This window comes from Pezoporus occidentalis, unplaced genomic scaffold (assembly GCF_034315485.1).
Source record: "Pezoporus occidentalis ecotype Australia unplaced genomic scaffold, CSIRO_AGI_Poc_V1 ctg284, whole genome shotgun sequence".
In the NCBI taxonomy this organism is placed as follows: domain Eukaryota; kingdom Metazoa; phylum Chordata; class Aves; order Psittaciformes; family Psittacidae; genus Pezoporus; species Pezoporus occidentalis.
In genome coordinates, this window is record NW_026914763.1 from 456,551 (window position 1) to 474,071 (window position 17,521).

Consider the following 17,521-nt stretch of genomic DNA (forward strand, 5'->3'; position numbering starts at 1 on the left):
TTTACTCTCATAGACCTTGACCACTGAGGAGCGCCAGCACAGCTTCCTCCACCTGGGATTGATGTAGCTTCAGTTCTGTTGTTGTTCGTACCATTATTGCTTCAGTTGTCTGGCATTTGATTAAACTCTACATTTATTAAGACCAAAAAGAAGCTCTTAAAACAGTCATGGTAAATCATACTTTTGGTTAGCCCATGAATCTGCCAATACAATTCATTGCAATAGACTTTCAGCTCTCAACTTTCTTCCAGGTTGGACACACTGAAGAGCAAACTGAGCAATGGGGAGGGTGTGTGGGGAAACATGCCCAGAAACACTTCATTTGTGGAGCAAGGTCCCACGACATGTGATGTTTAAAGAGGAAGGGCTTTTTTCAGTTACATAAACCCAAAGGACCTCAGTATTCTGAAACCAGTCATTTCTGCAATGAAAGGAGGCAGCTGCTCCAAGCTAAGTTTGGTCTCACAAAGCTTGGGGAATCACCCAAGTGAAATGCCCAAACCAACTGAAAACTGACAGAATCAATAACTTAAGTTTATTTTGGGAACTTTGTAGAATAAATAGAAGGAAAATGTTTAGAGGAACATATGTTGGAATTCTTTAAAGGTGAGAAATGTGACAACAACATACTGTGGAAGTAGGATGCTCAGATGTGTGTCTTATTGCTGCTATATTCCAAAGAAAAGCCAGAGGAAGAGGTGGGAGGGTCTTGGACACCAACCAAGTGTATGTCAGGTTTAGCTGGATCAGCACCGAGTGGGTGCAACACTGAAGGAGTTACCCCACCACTCTGTTTCTAAGACTTACTATTAGCAGGGTTTAGGATGAATAGGAAGAAGTGGAAGGTTTGAGATGTAAATGTCTCTGGTTGACTTCGGCTTCAGAGGCAGCCTTGTGGGAAAGGGTTTCTTTCCAAGTCTCCCCTCCTTTTTGGTGGGAGCAGCTCTCCCAGGGTACAAACCACGTTGGGCTGCAGTTTTCCACAGGCTTTCTGGATTAGCGAGTATCCTCTTCCTTTCTGCAGGCTCTGCCTTAAGGAGAGCACTGATCTGAAAACTCGGTGCAAAGTTAAAGAATGAACGTTTATTAAGGTTATTTGAGCCTCTTCTTTCAAGAAATCTGGTTTTGGAGCATGTTTGAGTTGTGGAATGAAAAACTGCAGAAGTTGATAGTTAAATAAAATGAATGCTGAGAATGTGGATATGGGAATGTCAGTCACTCAGGGCTATAGCCAGTGATACATAACTGATGTGATATTTTATTTAATAACTCCTAGCTCAGAAATTAGAGTCCTTTTAAAATTGATAAACATAATTAAAATATGCAATTTGTATTCCTGGCATGTCAAACTACGTTCATCATAATAAACAAATTCTCTAGATCAAGTTAAAAGAATTCACTGTTATTTTACCTTGCTTTGGTTTTATTCCCGAAGATGTGATTGAAATAATGAGATTATACAAACAGCTGTGATCTCCCAGGAGGTGGAAAGACATCACAGGCTCAGCTGAGGGGAGCGATGGTCGAGGGAAGCGTGGCTGAGGGGGGCGATGGCTGAGGGGAACATGGCCGAGTGGAGTGATTACTGAGGGGACTGTGGCTGAGGGGAACAATGGCTGAGGGGAGTGTGGCTGAGGGGAATGCTGGTAGAGGGGAACGATGGCTGAGGTGAGTGATGGCCAAGGGAAGCGTGGCTGAGGGGGGTGATGGCTGAGGGGAGTGATGGCTGAGGGGAGCTATGGCTGAGGGGAGCAATGGCTGAGGGGAGCGTGGCTGAGGGGAGCGATGGCTGAGGAGAGTGTGGCTGAGGGGAGTGATGGCTGAGGGGAACGATGGGTGAGGGGAGCATGGCTGAGGGGAGCAATGGCTGAGGGGAGCAATGGCTGAGGGGAGCAATGGCTGAGGGGAGCTATGGCTGAGGGGAGCTATGGCTGAGGGGAGCGTGGCTGAGGGGAGCAATGGCTGAGGGGAGCGTGGCTGAGGGGAGCGATGGGTGAGGGGAGCTATGGCTGAGGGGAACGGCTGAGGGGAGCATGGCTGAGGGGAGCTATGGCTGAGGGGAGCTATGGCTGAGGGGAGCGTGGCTGAGGGGAGCGATGGCTGAGGGGAGCTATGGCTGAGGGGAGCTATGGCTGAGGGGAGCTATGGCTGAGGGGAGCGTGGCTGAGGGGAGCGATGGCTGAGGGGAGCGTGGCTGAGGGGAGCGGTGGCTGAGGGGAGCGTGGCTGAGGGGAACGATGCCTGAGGGGAGCTATGGCTGAGGGGAACGATGGCTGAGGGGAACGATGCCTGAGGGGAGCTATGGCTGAGGGGAGCGTGGCTGAGGGGAGCGTGGCTGAGGGGAGCGTGGCTGAGGGGAACGATGGCTGAGGGGAGCGATGGCTGAGGGGAGCGTGGCTGAGGGGAACGATGGCTGAGGGGAGCTATGGCTGAGGGGAGCGATGGCTGAGGGGAGCTATGGCTGAGGGGAGCGATGGCTGAAGCGAACATGCTGAGGGGAACAGTGACTGAGGGGAGCGTGACTGAGGGGAGTGTGGCTGAGGGGAGGGATGGCTGAGGGGAGCATGGCTGAGGGGAGCGTGGCTGAGGGGAACGATGGCTGAGGGGAGCGATGGCTGAGGGGAGTGTGGCTGAGGGGAGTGATGGCTCGGGGGAGCGTGGCTCAGGGGAGCTATGGGTGAGGGGAGCTATGGCTGAAGTGAACATGGCTGAGGGGAACAGTGATTGAGGGGAGCGTGACTGAGGGGAGCATGGCTGAGGGGAGCGTGGCTGAGGGGAGTGTGGCTGAGGGCAGCGTGGCTGAGGGGAGAGTGGCTGAGGGGAGAGTGGCTGAGGGGAGCGTGGCTGAGGGGAGCGTGGCTGAGGGGAGCTATGGCTGAGGGGAGCGTGGCTGAGGGGAGCTATGGCTGAGGGGAGCTATGGCTGAGGGGAGCATGGCTGAGGGGAGCTATGGCTGAGGGGAGCTATGGCTGAGGGGAGCGTGGCTGAGGGGAGCTATGGCTGAGGGGAGCTATGGCTGAGGGGAGCGTGGCTGAGGGGAGTGTGGCTGAGGGGAGCGATGGCTGAGGGGAGCTATGGCTGAGGGGAGCGTGGCTGAGGGGAGCTATGGCTGAGGGGAGCGACAGCTGAAGTGAACATGGCTGAGGGGAACAGTGATTGAGGGGAGCGTGACTGAGGGGAGCGTGGCTGAGGGGAGGGAAGACCGAGGGGAGTGATGACTGAAGGGAACATGGCTGAGGAGAGTGATTACTGAGGGGACCGTGGCTGAGGTGAACGAGTGCTGAGGGGAGTGATGGCCGAGGGAAGTGTGGCTGAGGGGAGCATGGCTGAGGGGAGCAGTGGGCGAGGGGAGTGTGGCTGAGGGGAGCATGGCTGAGGGGAGCATGGCTGAGAGGAGCGGTGGGCGAGGGGAGAGTGACTGAAGGGAATGTGACTGAAGGGAATGTGACTGAAGGGAACGCGCTCCGCGGTGATCGCTCGCTGAGGGCAGCCATGCCTGCCGGGAGCGACCACCGAGAAGCACGGTGCCCGCGGGCGGGAGACGGGGCGGGGCGGGTAGGGCGGGTTGGCGCGCGGCACCGCGGCGCCGCGCCCAGCCCCGCGCCATGACGTCATGGGCGCACGTGGCCCTCCCCGCGGCCCCGGTGCGGGCTCACGCCGCTGCCGTTGCCGGTTGCGCTGCTCCGGCTCCGAGTCAGCGCCATGAGGGTGCAGCTGGAGCGGTGCCGCCGGGAGTGGCGGGAGCTGGGCGAGGAGTTCCAGCAGCTGCAGGTGAGCTCTGGCGGGCGGCGGGGCTCCGGGGCCGTGCGGGCCATCGCGGTGTCTTGCCCGGTTTCGCGTCTGCTGCGTCTTCCGCGCCGCCCTGTCCCGCGTCGCCCTGTCCCGCGTCGCCCTCCCCGGCTTTGCTTTTGCATCGCTTTAGCGGCTTGAGGTTCTGCCCCGCGCTCTGCTCTGCTGCAGGCGGGGAGGGAGCCTCGGTAGAGCGGGGTCCCGCTGCCTCGGGAAGCAGCTCGCAGGGGTGCGGGAAGGCTCAGCCCCCGGCCCGGGTGGGCTGAGCTCTGCAGGGGCACGCGTGTACGGAGCCTTTGCCCAGGCCCGGGTGCCTGCACGAAGCAGAGCTGTGCATGGGATGCGCGTTCTTGTGCAGCACCCCAAAAACACGCTGTGACCCAGTATCCCCAGCTAGGTGCTGTGTGTGCATGGGACATCCCAGACCAAAGCATGGCCGTGCCCTGGGTTTCTCTGACGAGGCACGGAGAGGACACAGTGCTACGGCTCCTGCTGCTGGAGCAAGGATGGAAAAGGGAGACCTGGTGGTTTCGTGCACCCTTAGCACTGCACAAAGAGCAGCGCAAGTAGCACCAGTGCTGTGAACATCTCCTGACCGGACTTTAATTTCCTGTGGTGGGATATGAAGGATTCAGATGATGTTTTTCATCCTGTAAAAGTGCATTGAGGGACAGAAAGACTTCAGACCAGGGGCTGAGAGCTGTTCTTGCAAAATGCTGTTACCTCCAGAATCCTTCCCTTCCCTGTATGTGATCAACGGTGCACCTACACATGTGCTTTACATCTTTAAGGCATTTTTAAAGCACCGGCTGTTGAGGCTCCCCGGGGCTGGTTTTGCCTCTTTTAGGCTGTTAAACAGAACGTGCACCGCAGCAAAAAAAGAAGTGTGATTTCCAGATTTAGCTCGTTGTCTTCATTACAGTCAGTTCAGGTTGTGGGCTTGTTAGCAGAAGGAAAGGTGGTGGTTGGGCATCGGGGGGGAGCACCAGCTGGTGTGGTTTTGTTGATCACTTGTTTGCTCTGTGTGCTCACTGGCCTTCTGGCCCAGCAGTTTGCTAAGGTCTGACCTAAACCACAGCAAAACGTTGATGACGTAAGCCCTGCCTCAGTTTCCCCATCAGTAAAAGGAAAATAGAAGTGCTTTCTATGTGGTGGCAGCTGCTGGAGGTGTCACTGCCAAGCAGTTAGTGCTGTAGAGGTGAAAAGCTGGAATAACATCTGTTATCTTAGAGCTTCAGGGTGCACAAGTGGGCTTTGTGTCTGAACACGGTGTTGTCATCTCCAGCTCTGTGAGATGCTGGTGGTGCTTAAATGTGCTTTTGGAGGACAGCTCTGTACTTCTGAGCTGGATTCAAGTCAAACCATGATGTGTTGGCATAGAAAACCCAACTCTTGAGTAAGAAAGACCTCGCATGTGGGTGTCTGCTCATGCCTGCCCTTGCACATGGCTTTTTGGATGCACTCACAGCTTCTCTTGCGGATCCTGGTTTTCCTAGTAGCAGCTTTACCTCCTCCATGCCTGCATCACTCCCCTTCAGCACTGTATTTGGCTGACCTGGCTTTCATCTTCAGCTGGAAACGCTGGCCTGGGTCTGTACAGGAGCTGCCCAAAGAGCTCCATGGTATTTTCCAAGATACTTTAGTCACTCCCATTAAAAGGGTCCCTTGCTCAATGCCATGAGGGAAACAAATTGATGGTGGGCAGATTTTTGTATTGAGAGCAGCTCTGACCCCATGGGACAAAACAATCTCAGTTTCATTGCACTCGTACCCAGTTTCATTTTATAGTTGCAATGTAAGTTCTGGGTCAGGGGCTGTGTTCTCCTGCAGAGGAGCACCTTGGACGTAGCTGGTCATAGCTTCTGCCCCAAATGTGCTGGGTGGCTGCCGGTAAGGAGAACTGGGGGTACACTTGTATTTGGGGAGCTTTGACTTGAAGGGCTTCAAAGGGGCTGATGCTGCTGCACTGAGCATCCCCTTGGGGCAGTCGCCGTCCTGGTGTTGTAAATCTTGTCATTCAGGTGTGGAGACAACCCCCACATCTTTGCTGGGAGCAATTGAACTCAGGGCAGAGATACTCCTCTCCCTGGTGCATGGGTCCTTTGTTTTTCGATGCTTAATGTTTCCTATGTGGAGAGGGAGCTGGAGCTGAACCCGACCCCTGGGGCAGGTATTTGGCCTGTGGGTTATAAGCGTTAATGTAAAGGCAGTGCTGAGCTCCCTGTGCTGTCAGTAAGTCCCCTTTCTAAGTAGTTGCCTCTCTTGATGAATAAATAAGTGCACTGCTAGCAAATGTTATGTTCTAAATACCAGTGTCATTTTGAAGTGATTATCCTGATGGTTTTGGCTAGCAGTAGAATTTACCAGCTCTCAACTTGCCTGTTTGTGCTTCCAATAAATACTTGAACACTCTTTTGGCGAAAGGAGCTTCTCACACCCTTTGAACCGGCCTTTTAAAAGACTCTGTTGCGTGACATCTAGAGAAGCAGAACGAGTTACTGTGCAATCCATGGAGCCCCGAAGTCCTGCCTGTGCTAAGCAAAGCCAAGCCAGTCCTGAACTGATTGGAGCTGCAGTGTCTGCACGTGGTTAGTTTGGTTATTAGGGTTTTTAATTGGATACCAGAGCTTGTTTTGCATCGCTCTTGTAAATAATGAGCAGTTACCAGGCTGGTCCTAATGAAGAGGAGAGCAAAGATTTGTTTTTTATGGTTTCACCACCAGGTTTATGTGCTGGGAAAACCAGTGGTAATTTTCTGTGGTCCTTGATGTGCTGGTAGATAAAGCAGCGAGTGCAAATATCTATTTAACCCATACCTTCTCTTGGCACTAACTCTGTAAACTCTTGTTTTCCAAGTTATTTTAGATCTTAAAATTTGCCCAGATGACATTCCTTGGTGCCTGGTCAGCCTTTGCTGAGGTTTCGCTGCACTTGGGAAAGCGCCGAAATCATTGTAAAGGGTGGAAAAGCAGAGTATGCTTATTCCCAAGCAGAGGGGAGGGGTATGAGACCACAGGCACCTTTTGGTGGGCTTGCAGTTGGCCAGCACATCCTTGTTATGCCCAGTCAAACACTGATTGGGGGCTTCAGAGGATCAATGAGCTGAGATCAAGAAGTTCTTCTCAAGGAGCATCTAATGCCACTGGGAGGGGATGGGTTAAGCTCTTAAACCAGAAGATGGGACAGTTGGTTGCTTGAACCTGCCTTGGGTGGAGATGGCAGTGGTGGCCAGGGAGTGCCTAAACCCCCAGGCGTGGATTTGTGTGATTTTTCTTTTCTGCTCTGGGTCCTCATCTTTCTTTTTTTTTTTTTCCATCAGATTTAATCTGTATGTGAAATCAACTCCTGCACTGTGGTTTAGCCACCCATTTGATGGGGACAGATTGGGATTAAATGGAAGATTAGGGGTTTTGTTACAGGGTGGGATGGGAATGAGGAGCTCCCAAGTGGAATGGTTTATTGAGAAGAGAAAATGAGATGTGTAGAGAGGATGTTCTTCCTTTCACAGGACTTTTGTTAATGTCCATTTCAGCTGTGCTGGATTTGGGCTGATTTGGCATCGTCCCCTCCTTGCTTCTTTGCAGGGGTGTGTATTGACTGCTAGAAACAAAGGGTTTTACTTGCTTCCTTCGAAGGCAAGGACCAACTGCAGTGTGCAACCTAGAAGGGCTCTTCCTACCAATTGTCTCCTCTGTTTCTGCAGGAAACACACAAAGTTTACAGACAGAAACTGGAAGAAGTCACTGGCTTGCAGACAGCCTGCAGCAGCTCCATACACCGTCAGAAGAAGACACTAAGGGATCTGAAGCACAGCCTGCAACGGTAACGGGAGACCTGGAGGGTGGAGGAGGCAGGGATGGGATGTTTCCCCTTCCCAAAAGGCTAAAATGTTTGGATTTTTAGCATTTTAATACACAGTCTGTGTTGCAGTGCTGTTTTTGCTCCATATTATTCTTGATTCACCTCCATCTATCATCGCCAGGTTAATGTTCATAACCCCATGAGGAATGGAGTCCTGTAAATAAAGATGATCTTTGAGGATCAAAGGATCAAAACCTGTGTGGATTTGCATCCTTGCAGTACGTGCTGTACGCTGCAGGACTGTACAGATTTTGGTCCACTTGTCTTGCTAGGTGAGCAAAGCTTTGCTCCGTAAGCTATGCAGGAAGAGCAGCATCGATCCCTGAATCTGAAGGTGTAACTTCTGCTGGTGGATTTACAGGAGGGACCTGTCTCTGGCTGCTTGCAGCCTGCACACAGGCTAAATTCCTTGTGTGCAGCTCTGAATCCACCACCTCCAACACCAGGGGCTGCCAACACTGCTGTGCAGTGCTGTTTTCCATTAATTGGTAAAACCCCAGTTTGTCAGTAAATCATCAGATGTGATTGCTACATCCTGAAATGTTTCATGCCTGAAGAGCTGCAGCCTCTGCAATGGCAGTACCTGAAACCACACACAAAGTTCCCAAAGTGGAAGAAATCCCTGCAAAAAAGCATGGTATTCCCTAAGTGTTCTGCTAGGGAAGAAATAAAGGATCCTGTCACTGAGCTGAGATGAAGAGAGAAGCTGATTTAGAAACCAGCTAGTTAAAATAACCTACAACAACATAAACCAGGCAGTGAAATAAAGCCATGAAGACAAATGGTGCTGCAGAAACACAGCAGCAAAGTGCACAATGGCATCAACTCGCAGGGTTTGTTTTTTAACAGCGTGGGGTTTAAGACAATGTTATTTTCCTCTAAACAAAAAAGGAGGTAAAAACATGACCAGGAATATCCTGTTTCTGTGTTCTTGCAGGTGCAAGGCCAGAGCGAGTCCTGAAGAGTTTGCTCTCATTCAGGAGATCAGCAGCCAGATAAAGGAGAGGCAAAATGCCTTCTTTGACATGGAAGCCTACTTGCCAAAGAAGAACGGGTACGTGCTTTGCTGGGGAGGCACGCGTGCTGCTTATCACAGCAGTGGTGCTCCCAAAGGATAATGTGCATGTTGAAGAAATACATGTAAAATTGGATTACTCATAAATCTCTTGCTGAGGTGCTGTGTCACTTGTACACAGCTCATTAGCTGGAAGCGTATGTGAATGTACAGTGTGTAGGCAGTGCAGGTTTTCTTGTTCAGATAAAAGTGACCCTGCATTTAGGGGAGATCCTGCAATTCACTGTTCCACACTGATGTTGTCCTGTGCTCGTTTTTAAAAGACCAAATCAGTGCAAGGATTCTTCTCTCTGTGATGTTTAAATAATGTTTTCAGCCACTCTAATATCTATACTTTGCTTCAGGTGGGGTTGCCAGGACAGGTTTCTTTCTGTTGTCAAGGGCTGTGTGATACTGCAGCCCTTTGGATGTTTCTATTGGAGTCTTAAGTTTCTCCCTGTTATTACTTGTTTTGGACAGTGCACACTACAAATCCTGCCCTTAGGCTGTAGTATGGAAAAGGGACCAGGAAAATAAAGCTTTTCTGTAATTTCTTGGAGATGCTGATCAATCTTTCCTGTTTAAATCCTGTTCTATTGGGTATTTTTCCAGTTTGCCTTAATTAAAACCCTACAGAAACACTGGTCTCATCTGCTTCAATCTAGGTCATCCTGTGGTGTTGAAATAAAAGGAATGACTTGGGTCTGCTTTTATTTTCTGTCTTCCAGCTTGTACTTAAACCTGGTCCTGGGAAATGTGAATGTAACTCTCCTGAGTAACCAAGCAAAGTGAGTGAGTGTTTCTGCATGTGTGGATTTCGGTTTCTCTGGGGCCAGCTGTGGGTGTGAACTCAAGTCCAGAGACGGGAATGGATTTCTCTTGGGTCTGATAGATCAAATGTTGAAGGTGGGGAAGGTGGACCATGATATGGGCTAAGATAATGCCTCATATGACTCTGATGGATAATCACTTGCTTTTAAGCCCAGCCCAGCCTGTTGCCTTAATTGTATAAGGCAGGGGTTGCAATGAAAATGGCATTGTGACTTCCAGGCATATGGTGCTCCAGAAATTGAGATTTATGGTTTTTAATATTTTTTGACTTAAAAAAAAAGAGAAAAATCTTAAATTTAAAAGTCTTCTTTTAAAATCTAAACCCCAGAAACCAGCTGTGATGGACTTAGGCTGTTGTCTTGCAGCATAATGGACCATGCAGCGTAGTGGACCCTGCAGGCACAGCGCTGCCTTTCACTGCTGTCTGCTGGTTTTCTAAGTGTTTCAAGCACTGCCTGTCTCTGGGCTTGGCGTGGGGATTTGTATTTAGTTTGAAAGCAGTGAAGCCATGTTGGATAAAACACCCTTTTGAGTCCTTCTCTTCCCTTCCAGGTTTGCCTACAAAGATGAGTATGAGAAGTTCAAACTTTATCTGACAATAATCTTGTTGCTCGGGGCCATCACCTGCAGGTTTATTCTCCACTACAGGTAAGCTGCAAGCTACTTCTAATCAAGTATTTTGAATAGAAGTGTCCTGGGTTTGAACTAACTTATCTTCTGTTAAGACAAGGTGGTGAGACAGGCTCTGGCAGCGATTAGGCTTTGAGCAGTTGGACATCCTAACAGCTTCTGCACCTCTTCAGCAGTGGCAGGAGCTGTATTTTAGCTACTTGCTTTCCCTTGTTTAACTTTTCTCGGAGTCTCTCATAACTAAGAGAAGCCCAACATCAAGGTTTCTTCTGACCCAAACTATTCTATGATCATGTGCCCTGATCTGTTGTTTTTCTGGCATCACACTGTGCTTGGGAATGAGCTCATGCATTGTCTGAGGTAGGGGCTGGCATCATGTTGCAACTCTGGGGTTGCAAAGGCAACAAGAGAAGATTTGCATGAAATGATCACACCTGGAATGTTATCTCTAGGTTGTGATAAAATGAGCACAAACAAGCTTCTGCTCTTCAGTTTAGCTTAAAAAACAGAAGGTGTTGGAGCTGGGCTCTTCCACTGAGGTCTCTGTGGGTCTGGGTGAATGGAAGGTTGTACCAGGGAATGATGCTGCCCTATGCAGGTGCTGCCCCGAGCCCCTTTGGCTGGAAAGGTTTGCAAATGGCAAAATCAAGTTGATTTGTTGAGGTTTTTCCCTCCCTAGAGTGTAGTGCACTTCTGCTCTTTAGTTGATTGGATTTATATAGATCTCGTGGAATCTCCTCATTAAATTAGCCTGGAAATGCCTCTCTAAATTGGATCATCTGCTGCTTTCCATGGTGCTTTCTCTCCTTCAGAAGGAATTAATGTCATCTCTGCATACCTGCTTATCAGCTAAAGATCTGCAGTGCTGTATCACGAGGCCCTTCCCAGAGGAAAGGGCTCAGAGCCTGGGGTGCTGCTAATGTGTGCAGCTCTGCATGTGGGTTAGAGACGTTCAGGACCAGGGTATGGTGTCTGTGGCCTCCCTTGGTCAGGTTTCATTTGCCCAAGAGGAGGGAGGAAAAACAGGGATTTTCTTTGAACGTGTCCTTATAATTAACAGCATTTCTTTTACTGTGTGTGTTTTCTGTTTAACAGGGTGACAGATGAAGTGTTTAACTTTCTGTTAGTGTGGTATTACTGCACGCTGACGATACGGGAAAGCATTCTCATTAGCAATGGATCAAGGTACTGTGCCACCTGCAGACACTATTTAAAGCATGAAGTGTCCTTTAAAAGAAAAACAAGCAACAAAAGAGGATTCAGCTTAGCACTGAAGCCCAGTAAAACCAAGATGCTGATGCCTCTCTGCAGGGTCTCTTGTCTCCATCCCCCTTCCTGGTTGCTTCCCAATGCAGATGTGACCACCTGAGGCCTGGGGAGGGAGGAGAAGGTTCTGCCTCCCTACCACCCTGTACTTCACTATAATTTTCTGGCCTTTCTGCAGCATTTGTGTCTGAAAGAAGCAGCCACCTCATAGGAAGGACTTGAAAATGTCACTTACTGGCTTGGAAAGAAAAAAGGCTGTGTGGGCTGCACATCATTAGTCACTGTGGTACCTCATGCTGCAGGGGCTGCTGCTGCTTGCTGTGCTGGAGAGCTTGTGGGAGCATGCAGGATGTGTTCTGGTCCTGAGCCTCCCTCCAGCAGTTGCGGATTCATGGCTGAGATTAAGCCATACTGCCAGGACAGTGTTCCACAGCCCTTTTGCTTGAATCGTGCCATCTGTTTTGTTTCCTGACATTCCCCCCTCCCCAGTCAGAATCACTTTTTTGTCTGTAAGTGTAAAGCCAGACTTAACCGTGCTCAAATCCGTGTTTCTGGTCTAACTGCCACATTTTGTCTGTTCAGGATCAAAGGCTGGTGGGTCTCTCATCACTACGTTTCCACATTCCTGTCTGGAGTAATGTTGACATGGTGAGTCTGCTCTCGCCTGCTCGAGGTGCTTCACGCCTGCTTCATGGTGTTTGCATCATCTGAGTATTTAAATCCAGCATGGCCACAAAGCTGTGGCCATAGGGGCACATGGTGAAGCTTCAGACTTAGTGTATGTCTGATGTTACAGATGTTTTCAGTGATAAATACAACACTTAAACTTTGTATTTACATTGCTGAGCTAAAAAAGACAGAAGCCAACCCAAACCCTCAGCCACAGTTATGCTGATGGTGGCCAAATCTCTGCAAGACTCTTGATTTCTGTCTCTGTGTAACTGAGCAAATAATCATCACTTTGCTTTAGAGGGAGGACACCACAAAATGAATCTGTTTGGTGCCTTCACTGAACCCAGATGACAGACAGAATATAAAGCCAAACATGCAAGTTACCTTCCAAGGGGTGGTGTTGTTGGTCAAACAGTGCTGTAGTACAGCAGGACAGGCCCCTGTGCAACCTGTCTTGACTTTGGCATGAACTGATGAGTTAATTATTAAAGGTTGTTTGGAAACAACAAATGTTTCTGGTCCTGAATGTGTGAGGGGATGATGTAGTGGCAGGAGCAGAAGGTCCTTTGTCCTCTGACTGTCCTGACCTACCCTTGGGATAAGGAGCGCAACCATGCAGGTGCTGCTGAATGGCTTTGCTGCCTGGAGAAAGCTGTGATAGGCAAATGAATAAGAGGGGACAGCATTTATGCATGTTGGAGAGGGGAAACCTGATCAGTGAGGGCATTTCCTACACACCAGAGTTGGGATATGAGGCTGTAGCATCCTCTCTGGGCTCCCAATGGGGTGGAGCGGGCTGGGTACCAGCTGCTTGCTTCATTTGCTAATGGGATCTGGCTTGGTGGTGAAGGGGAAGGGCACTGCATCATCTGCTTCTGATCAAACAAATAGACCTCCTTTGTATTTTGCTTTCAGGCCAGATGGACTCATGTATCAGATGTTCCGCAGTCAATTTTTAGCATTTTCAATATTTCAGAGTGAGTATCTCTTCCCTTGCTAATTCATGGGCTAAAAGAGCTTTGTGTCTTATGTGCTTAGAAGAAAACACTTCTGTTTGGTAAATACTGGAGTATTAAACTGGGAGAATATAAAGATAACAAATATGCAGTGTGCAAAGATAAACAATAATTTAAATGCTCTTGGATTAAACATTATTAAAATTATTTGATACCTTTATTATGCTTCTCAACAGCCAATGCAGTGATGTTTTCTCTCTCCTTCTCGAGGTTGTGTTCAGTTCTTACAGTATTATTACCAAAGGGGCTGCCTTTATCGTCTCCGTGCTTTGGGGGAGAGAAACCACTTGGACCTCACAGTAGGTGAGGTTTTCTGCAGTACTTTCTTTGTGATGATTTGCACAGGTTTTGGATGCAGTGATAGGGAGAGGGGCTGTGTGGCCTCCTGAGAGAGCTGCCACCCCCCTGCCCTGCCAAGTGTCCTAAGGCAGGAAGGGGAGTGAGGCTTTTATCCCCCTCATTGGGTCCTGTGGGTTGGGAGCAGAAGGCTCTGATCTCTGTCAGGTCTTCAGAGGGTTAAGATGGAGGTTTCTGTCGCAGAATCACAGATTAGTTTGAGTTGGAAGGGACCTTAAAGCTCATCCAGATCCAACCCCTTGCAATGGGCAGGGACACCTTCCACTAGAGCAGGTTGCTCCAAGCCCTGTCCAACCTGGCCTTGGCTGCTGCCAGGGATGGGGCAGCCACAGCTTTATCCTCTTCCCATTACCACACCTTTATACATCTTAAATTGCTAGGTTATTGCAGAGCAGGACAGGAATAGCCCTTATGGGGTGGTCTGGGTGGGAGGGCTGCAGCTCCAGTCCTGGCTGTTACATGTTCACTCTCTGCCCTTTCTGTCAACCTTTTCCAGAAGGATTTCAGTCCTGGATGTGGCGGGGGCTGACCTTTCTCCTTCCCTTCCTGTTCTTTGGGCATGTAAGTTGGGCAGTCCCGTTTCTTGCTTTGTGATGCAGGACCTGGGTGGCTGCAGCACCATAAAAAGGTGCTGTGGATCATGTGCACCCTTAAGAAATGTTTCTAATGGTTTGGTTGATTTGGTTTTCCTAGTAGTGAAATTGCTTTTCTTTCTTTCTCTCCTTTGTAGTTCTGGCAGCTCTATAATGCAATCACACTTTTTGGATTGTCGAGGCATAAGGAGTGCAAAGAATGGCAGGTGCGTGTTGGTTCTGCTCAGAAATAGCACAGAGCAAGGGGAGAGGGGGTGTATCACCACATCCTGAAGGATATTTGGGCATCTGACTCCATCGAAACATCTCAGGATGATGTGGCACAGAGCCCACACAAGGGAACTCAAATGTGAGTTACTGTAGGGAAGCTTGCCACCCATGGGTGACTGCACAGACTGAAAGGCAGAGTGTGTAGGGGAGAAAACATATGTGGGTAAATACCGCGTTGTTGATGTATATGGGGGTTTAGTAGCAATGGCTGCTGAGTTGCTGGTGGTTCTTTATGGCTGAAGCATGGGTCATGTATACAGAAATACGATGACAAAAAAATGATGGCAATGAATCACTTAAAAACATACTGTCCCCATCACTGCCCTGTTTTTAGGGATGCTTCCACTTGTTTTCAGTTGCTGTCACCTATCAAACATGTCTTTCCAGCTGTACTATTGCTCCTGTAAATCCGGATTGGACTCCATCACATGTGCAGTGCTGCACATAATCTGATGGTCTTTACTTTGTTTGCATCTTGCAGTAACTTGTGTGCTCACCTTGATCGGAGGAACACACCTTCCCACAGAAACATATTGTTCCCCACGCCTGTGTCTCTGCTGTTCCATGGACATAATGTTAATCCATTACATTTAACTTAATGATTTGGTTTTACTGTCTGGTCGAGTCTGGCAGTGTTAAATATAATCCATCTTACAATATTGAAAGTAGTAAATGCTACTTAAATGATCACACTGTTAACCCACACAGCTGGATGTGTGGATATATATTGGACTATGACCTTTTCTCCTTGGATCTCCATGCTAATTGATGCCTGGACTTGCCAACCAAAGCCCCATCAGAACTCATTTAATGTGGCCAAAGCAGTACCCTCAGCTCTCACCTTGGTTGTTTCTTCCCCCCCCCCCCCCGCCTTCTCTCCCAGGTTTCTGTGTTGGCTTTCACGTTTCTGCTGCTCTTCCTCGGGAACTTCCTCACTACCCTCAAAGTCGTGCACACTAAACTGCAGAAGAACAAAGACAAAATGAAGAAGCTGTGACCTCCCCCCCTCCCTGGGTGCTGGCTGCCATCCTGCTGCCCGTGGCAGGCACTGGGTTTGGAGTGGGTCCTGATAAACCCCAGCTACACAATGGACAGGCTCGGAAGGAGTCATCGTCCCCGTGTTTGGTGAAGGATGTGGACTGCCAGCACAGACTCAGTATTACCACAAGCATGGCTCTCCAGTCTGCAGTCCTGCTATTTATGTCTATTTAATACAAACCATGTTTGCTTTTGGGGTTTTATTTCTGTATATAGAGCAGCATGCACCTGCCCAGCAAAGTGCCAGCATTGGGAGAATGTGGAATCTACTGTAATTCCAGTTCTGGAATGCTATTTAACACTTTTTATTATTTAAATTCTGGGTACTGGATTTGCAAAGGCTTATGAATACTCCAGGTTGGTCAGTAACACAGACCAAATGCTGTTTTTAAAGGCATTTGTTGAAGGTGTGTTCTCAGTGGCAATACCAACCTGTGTGTACTGTGAAAAAGAAGCCCATCTTTGTACCGTATTGCTGCTATATATACACTTTTCAGAAGCTATTTAAAGAAGAGAAATCCTCTTTTGGAAACAAAACCAAGCAAGCAAAAGCAGTTTTTAAATGGCAGGGAAGTCTGCTAGCCTTCTTCCAGGGAGACCAGGTCAGCTGGCCAGGCCTGGAACAGACCTAAAATAAACCATTCAATATACAGCTGCTTCAGCCCCTTTTTAATAACACACTTTGCCCTTTGGGTTGGTTTTTCAGACACTGTTCTGGAAAGGTGGGGGACAGGCTCAGCAGAAATACTAAATACTGCCTTTAGATGCTGCACTTGTACCAGTAATTAAGAGAATGTAAAGACTCGTTCAGGAGGGATGGCATTAAGTACTGCCAGTACATTAAGTACTGGCATCCTGCTGAGCTCCTTGTGCTGCTTGAACTTACTCATCCAAATCAGCTTGTTTTGGGTGCTGCAACATCTGTACCTCCTAAGGCCAGCTCAGTATTGTGAGCTGCTTTAGGCAGTGTTCTTCCCAACTGTAAACCCTGCCTTTGAGCTAGCACAAAGGCCATACTGGGCACATGCTTTGGCAGAATGTGATCCCAGAGTGATGTCCTCCCAGCAAGTGTGCTCCTGAAGAAACACATCCACACCACAGGCTTGAACTGGTTTCAACAGTTCCCTTGCTGCAAGGCAGCAAAATTACAATGTCGCTGTCCTGTGGGCATGAACAATATTGAAATGAGATAATGAAAGGCAATTTGCATACTTTGAACAACTGTCACACTAGTTGGGCTGTATCTTGCTATGTTACCTTCTGACTTCTGCATACCCTGTGAGTCTGGGGTTTGTTTCATCCTTTGAACTCTCCATTTATGAACTGTAAATTGTTTTATTTTGAGAGTGATGCTGGAACCTGCTGGATCGGAGCAGTGGACCTGCAGGGATGGGCAGCTCTGCTCGTGGTGAGTAACGAGTTCTGCAGCACGAGAAACTCGGATTAAAAGAGCAAGAAAGCTTCTCTCCATGGAGCTGAGGGTAAACACGTTCACTTCCTGCACGTTCATGTTTCAGTTTCAGCTGGGTAAGGTGAGGAGTGGTTCTTTGTCTTTTACTGACAGATCTCTTCTAGTGGCTGTAATGTACAACTCTTCATTATTTTTGTATAATCAAAGATGTCTGCAAACTTCTTAGTTTTTCATTTTCCATTTTAGGCTAATAGGGATTCATTAATTCAATGAATTAATTGATTGAAAAGAAGCTGGAGAAGGAGAGGGGACAAAAAAGAAAGAGTAAGATTTCAAGGATCAAGATCTCTTTATCCTGTATTTAAAACACTAATGATGCTTCACTCCAAACCAGTTTTTCACCAGCTGGTCTTGTACCCAGCAGAGGATAAAGCTCTGATAGACGGTTACTAGGCTCTATGTGTAATGTTTAATAATAGACTCCTGGCATGCACCACTTACAACCTTTAGCCAAAAGCTTTATCACCTTTCCATGAATCCTATGCATTTTCCCTTAGGATGGGATGTAGCTGACCTTATCTTTCAGCAACACCTGTACTGCAGAAACCTCCTTCCCCCTTGCAGGCTTGGTTTATGGTGGTTACAAAACAGTGATTGCTCCTGAAATTCTGAGATCTCACTGCATGGGATGTGCAAAAGAACCAGGAGCTCTGAGGTTGTGCAGTGGGACCAT

The 17,521-nt window shown here is 48.6% G+C and overlaps 1 protein-coding gene and 1 long non-coding RNA gene across 3 annotated transcripts; one reads left to right on the forward strand and one right to left on the reverse strand.

Moving 5' to 3' along the window:
- The first annotated feature begins 3,610 nt into the window (after positions 1 to 3,610).
- On the forward strand, positions 3,611 to 16,029 carry TMEM120B (transmembrane protein 120B). 2 transcript variants are annotated; one of them, XM_062625931.1, is made up of 12 exons: positions 3,611 to 3,771; positions 7,493 to 7,611; positions 8,588 to 8,704; positions 9,433 to 9,492; positions 10,088 to 10,183; positions 11,261 to 11,350; positions 12,014 to 12,079; positions 13,019 to 13,080; positions 13,330 to 13,422; positions 13,973 to 14,037; positions 14,207 to 14,275; positions 15,223 to 16,029. In XM_062625931.1, the coding sequence occupies exons 1-12, from the start codon at positions 3,703 to 3,705 to the stop codon at positions 15,334 to 15,336; spliced, it is 1,020 nt and encodes a 339-aa protein (XP_062481915.1). In that variant the 5' UTR covers positions 3,611 to 3,702; the 3' UTR covers positions 15,337 to 16,029. The 2 variants fall into 2 exon arrangements, with proteins under 2 accessions (XP_062481915.1, XP_062481916.1); XM_062625932.1 differs by having other exon boundaries at positions 14,207 to 14,279; positions 15,223 to 15,299.
- Positions 16,030 to 17,499, reverse strand: LOC134167352 (uncharacterized). The gene is made up of 2 exons (XR_009966156.1): positions 16,635 to 17,499; positions 16,030 to 16,538 (listed from the first exon to the last, which is right to left on the reverse strand). It is a non-coding gene; the product is annotated as an uncharacterized LOC134167352 (long non-coding RNA).
- Between the last annotated feature and the right edge of the window lie 22 nt (positions 17,500 to 17,521).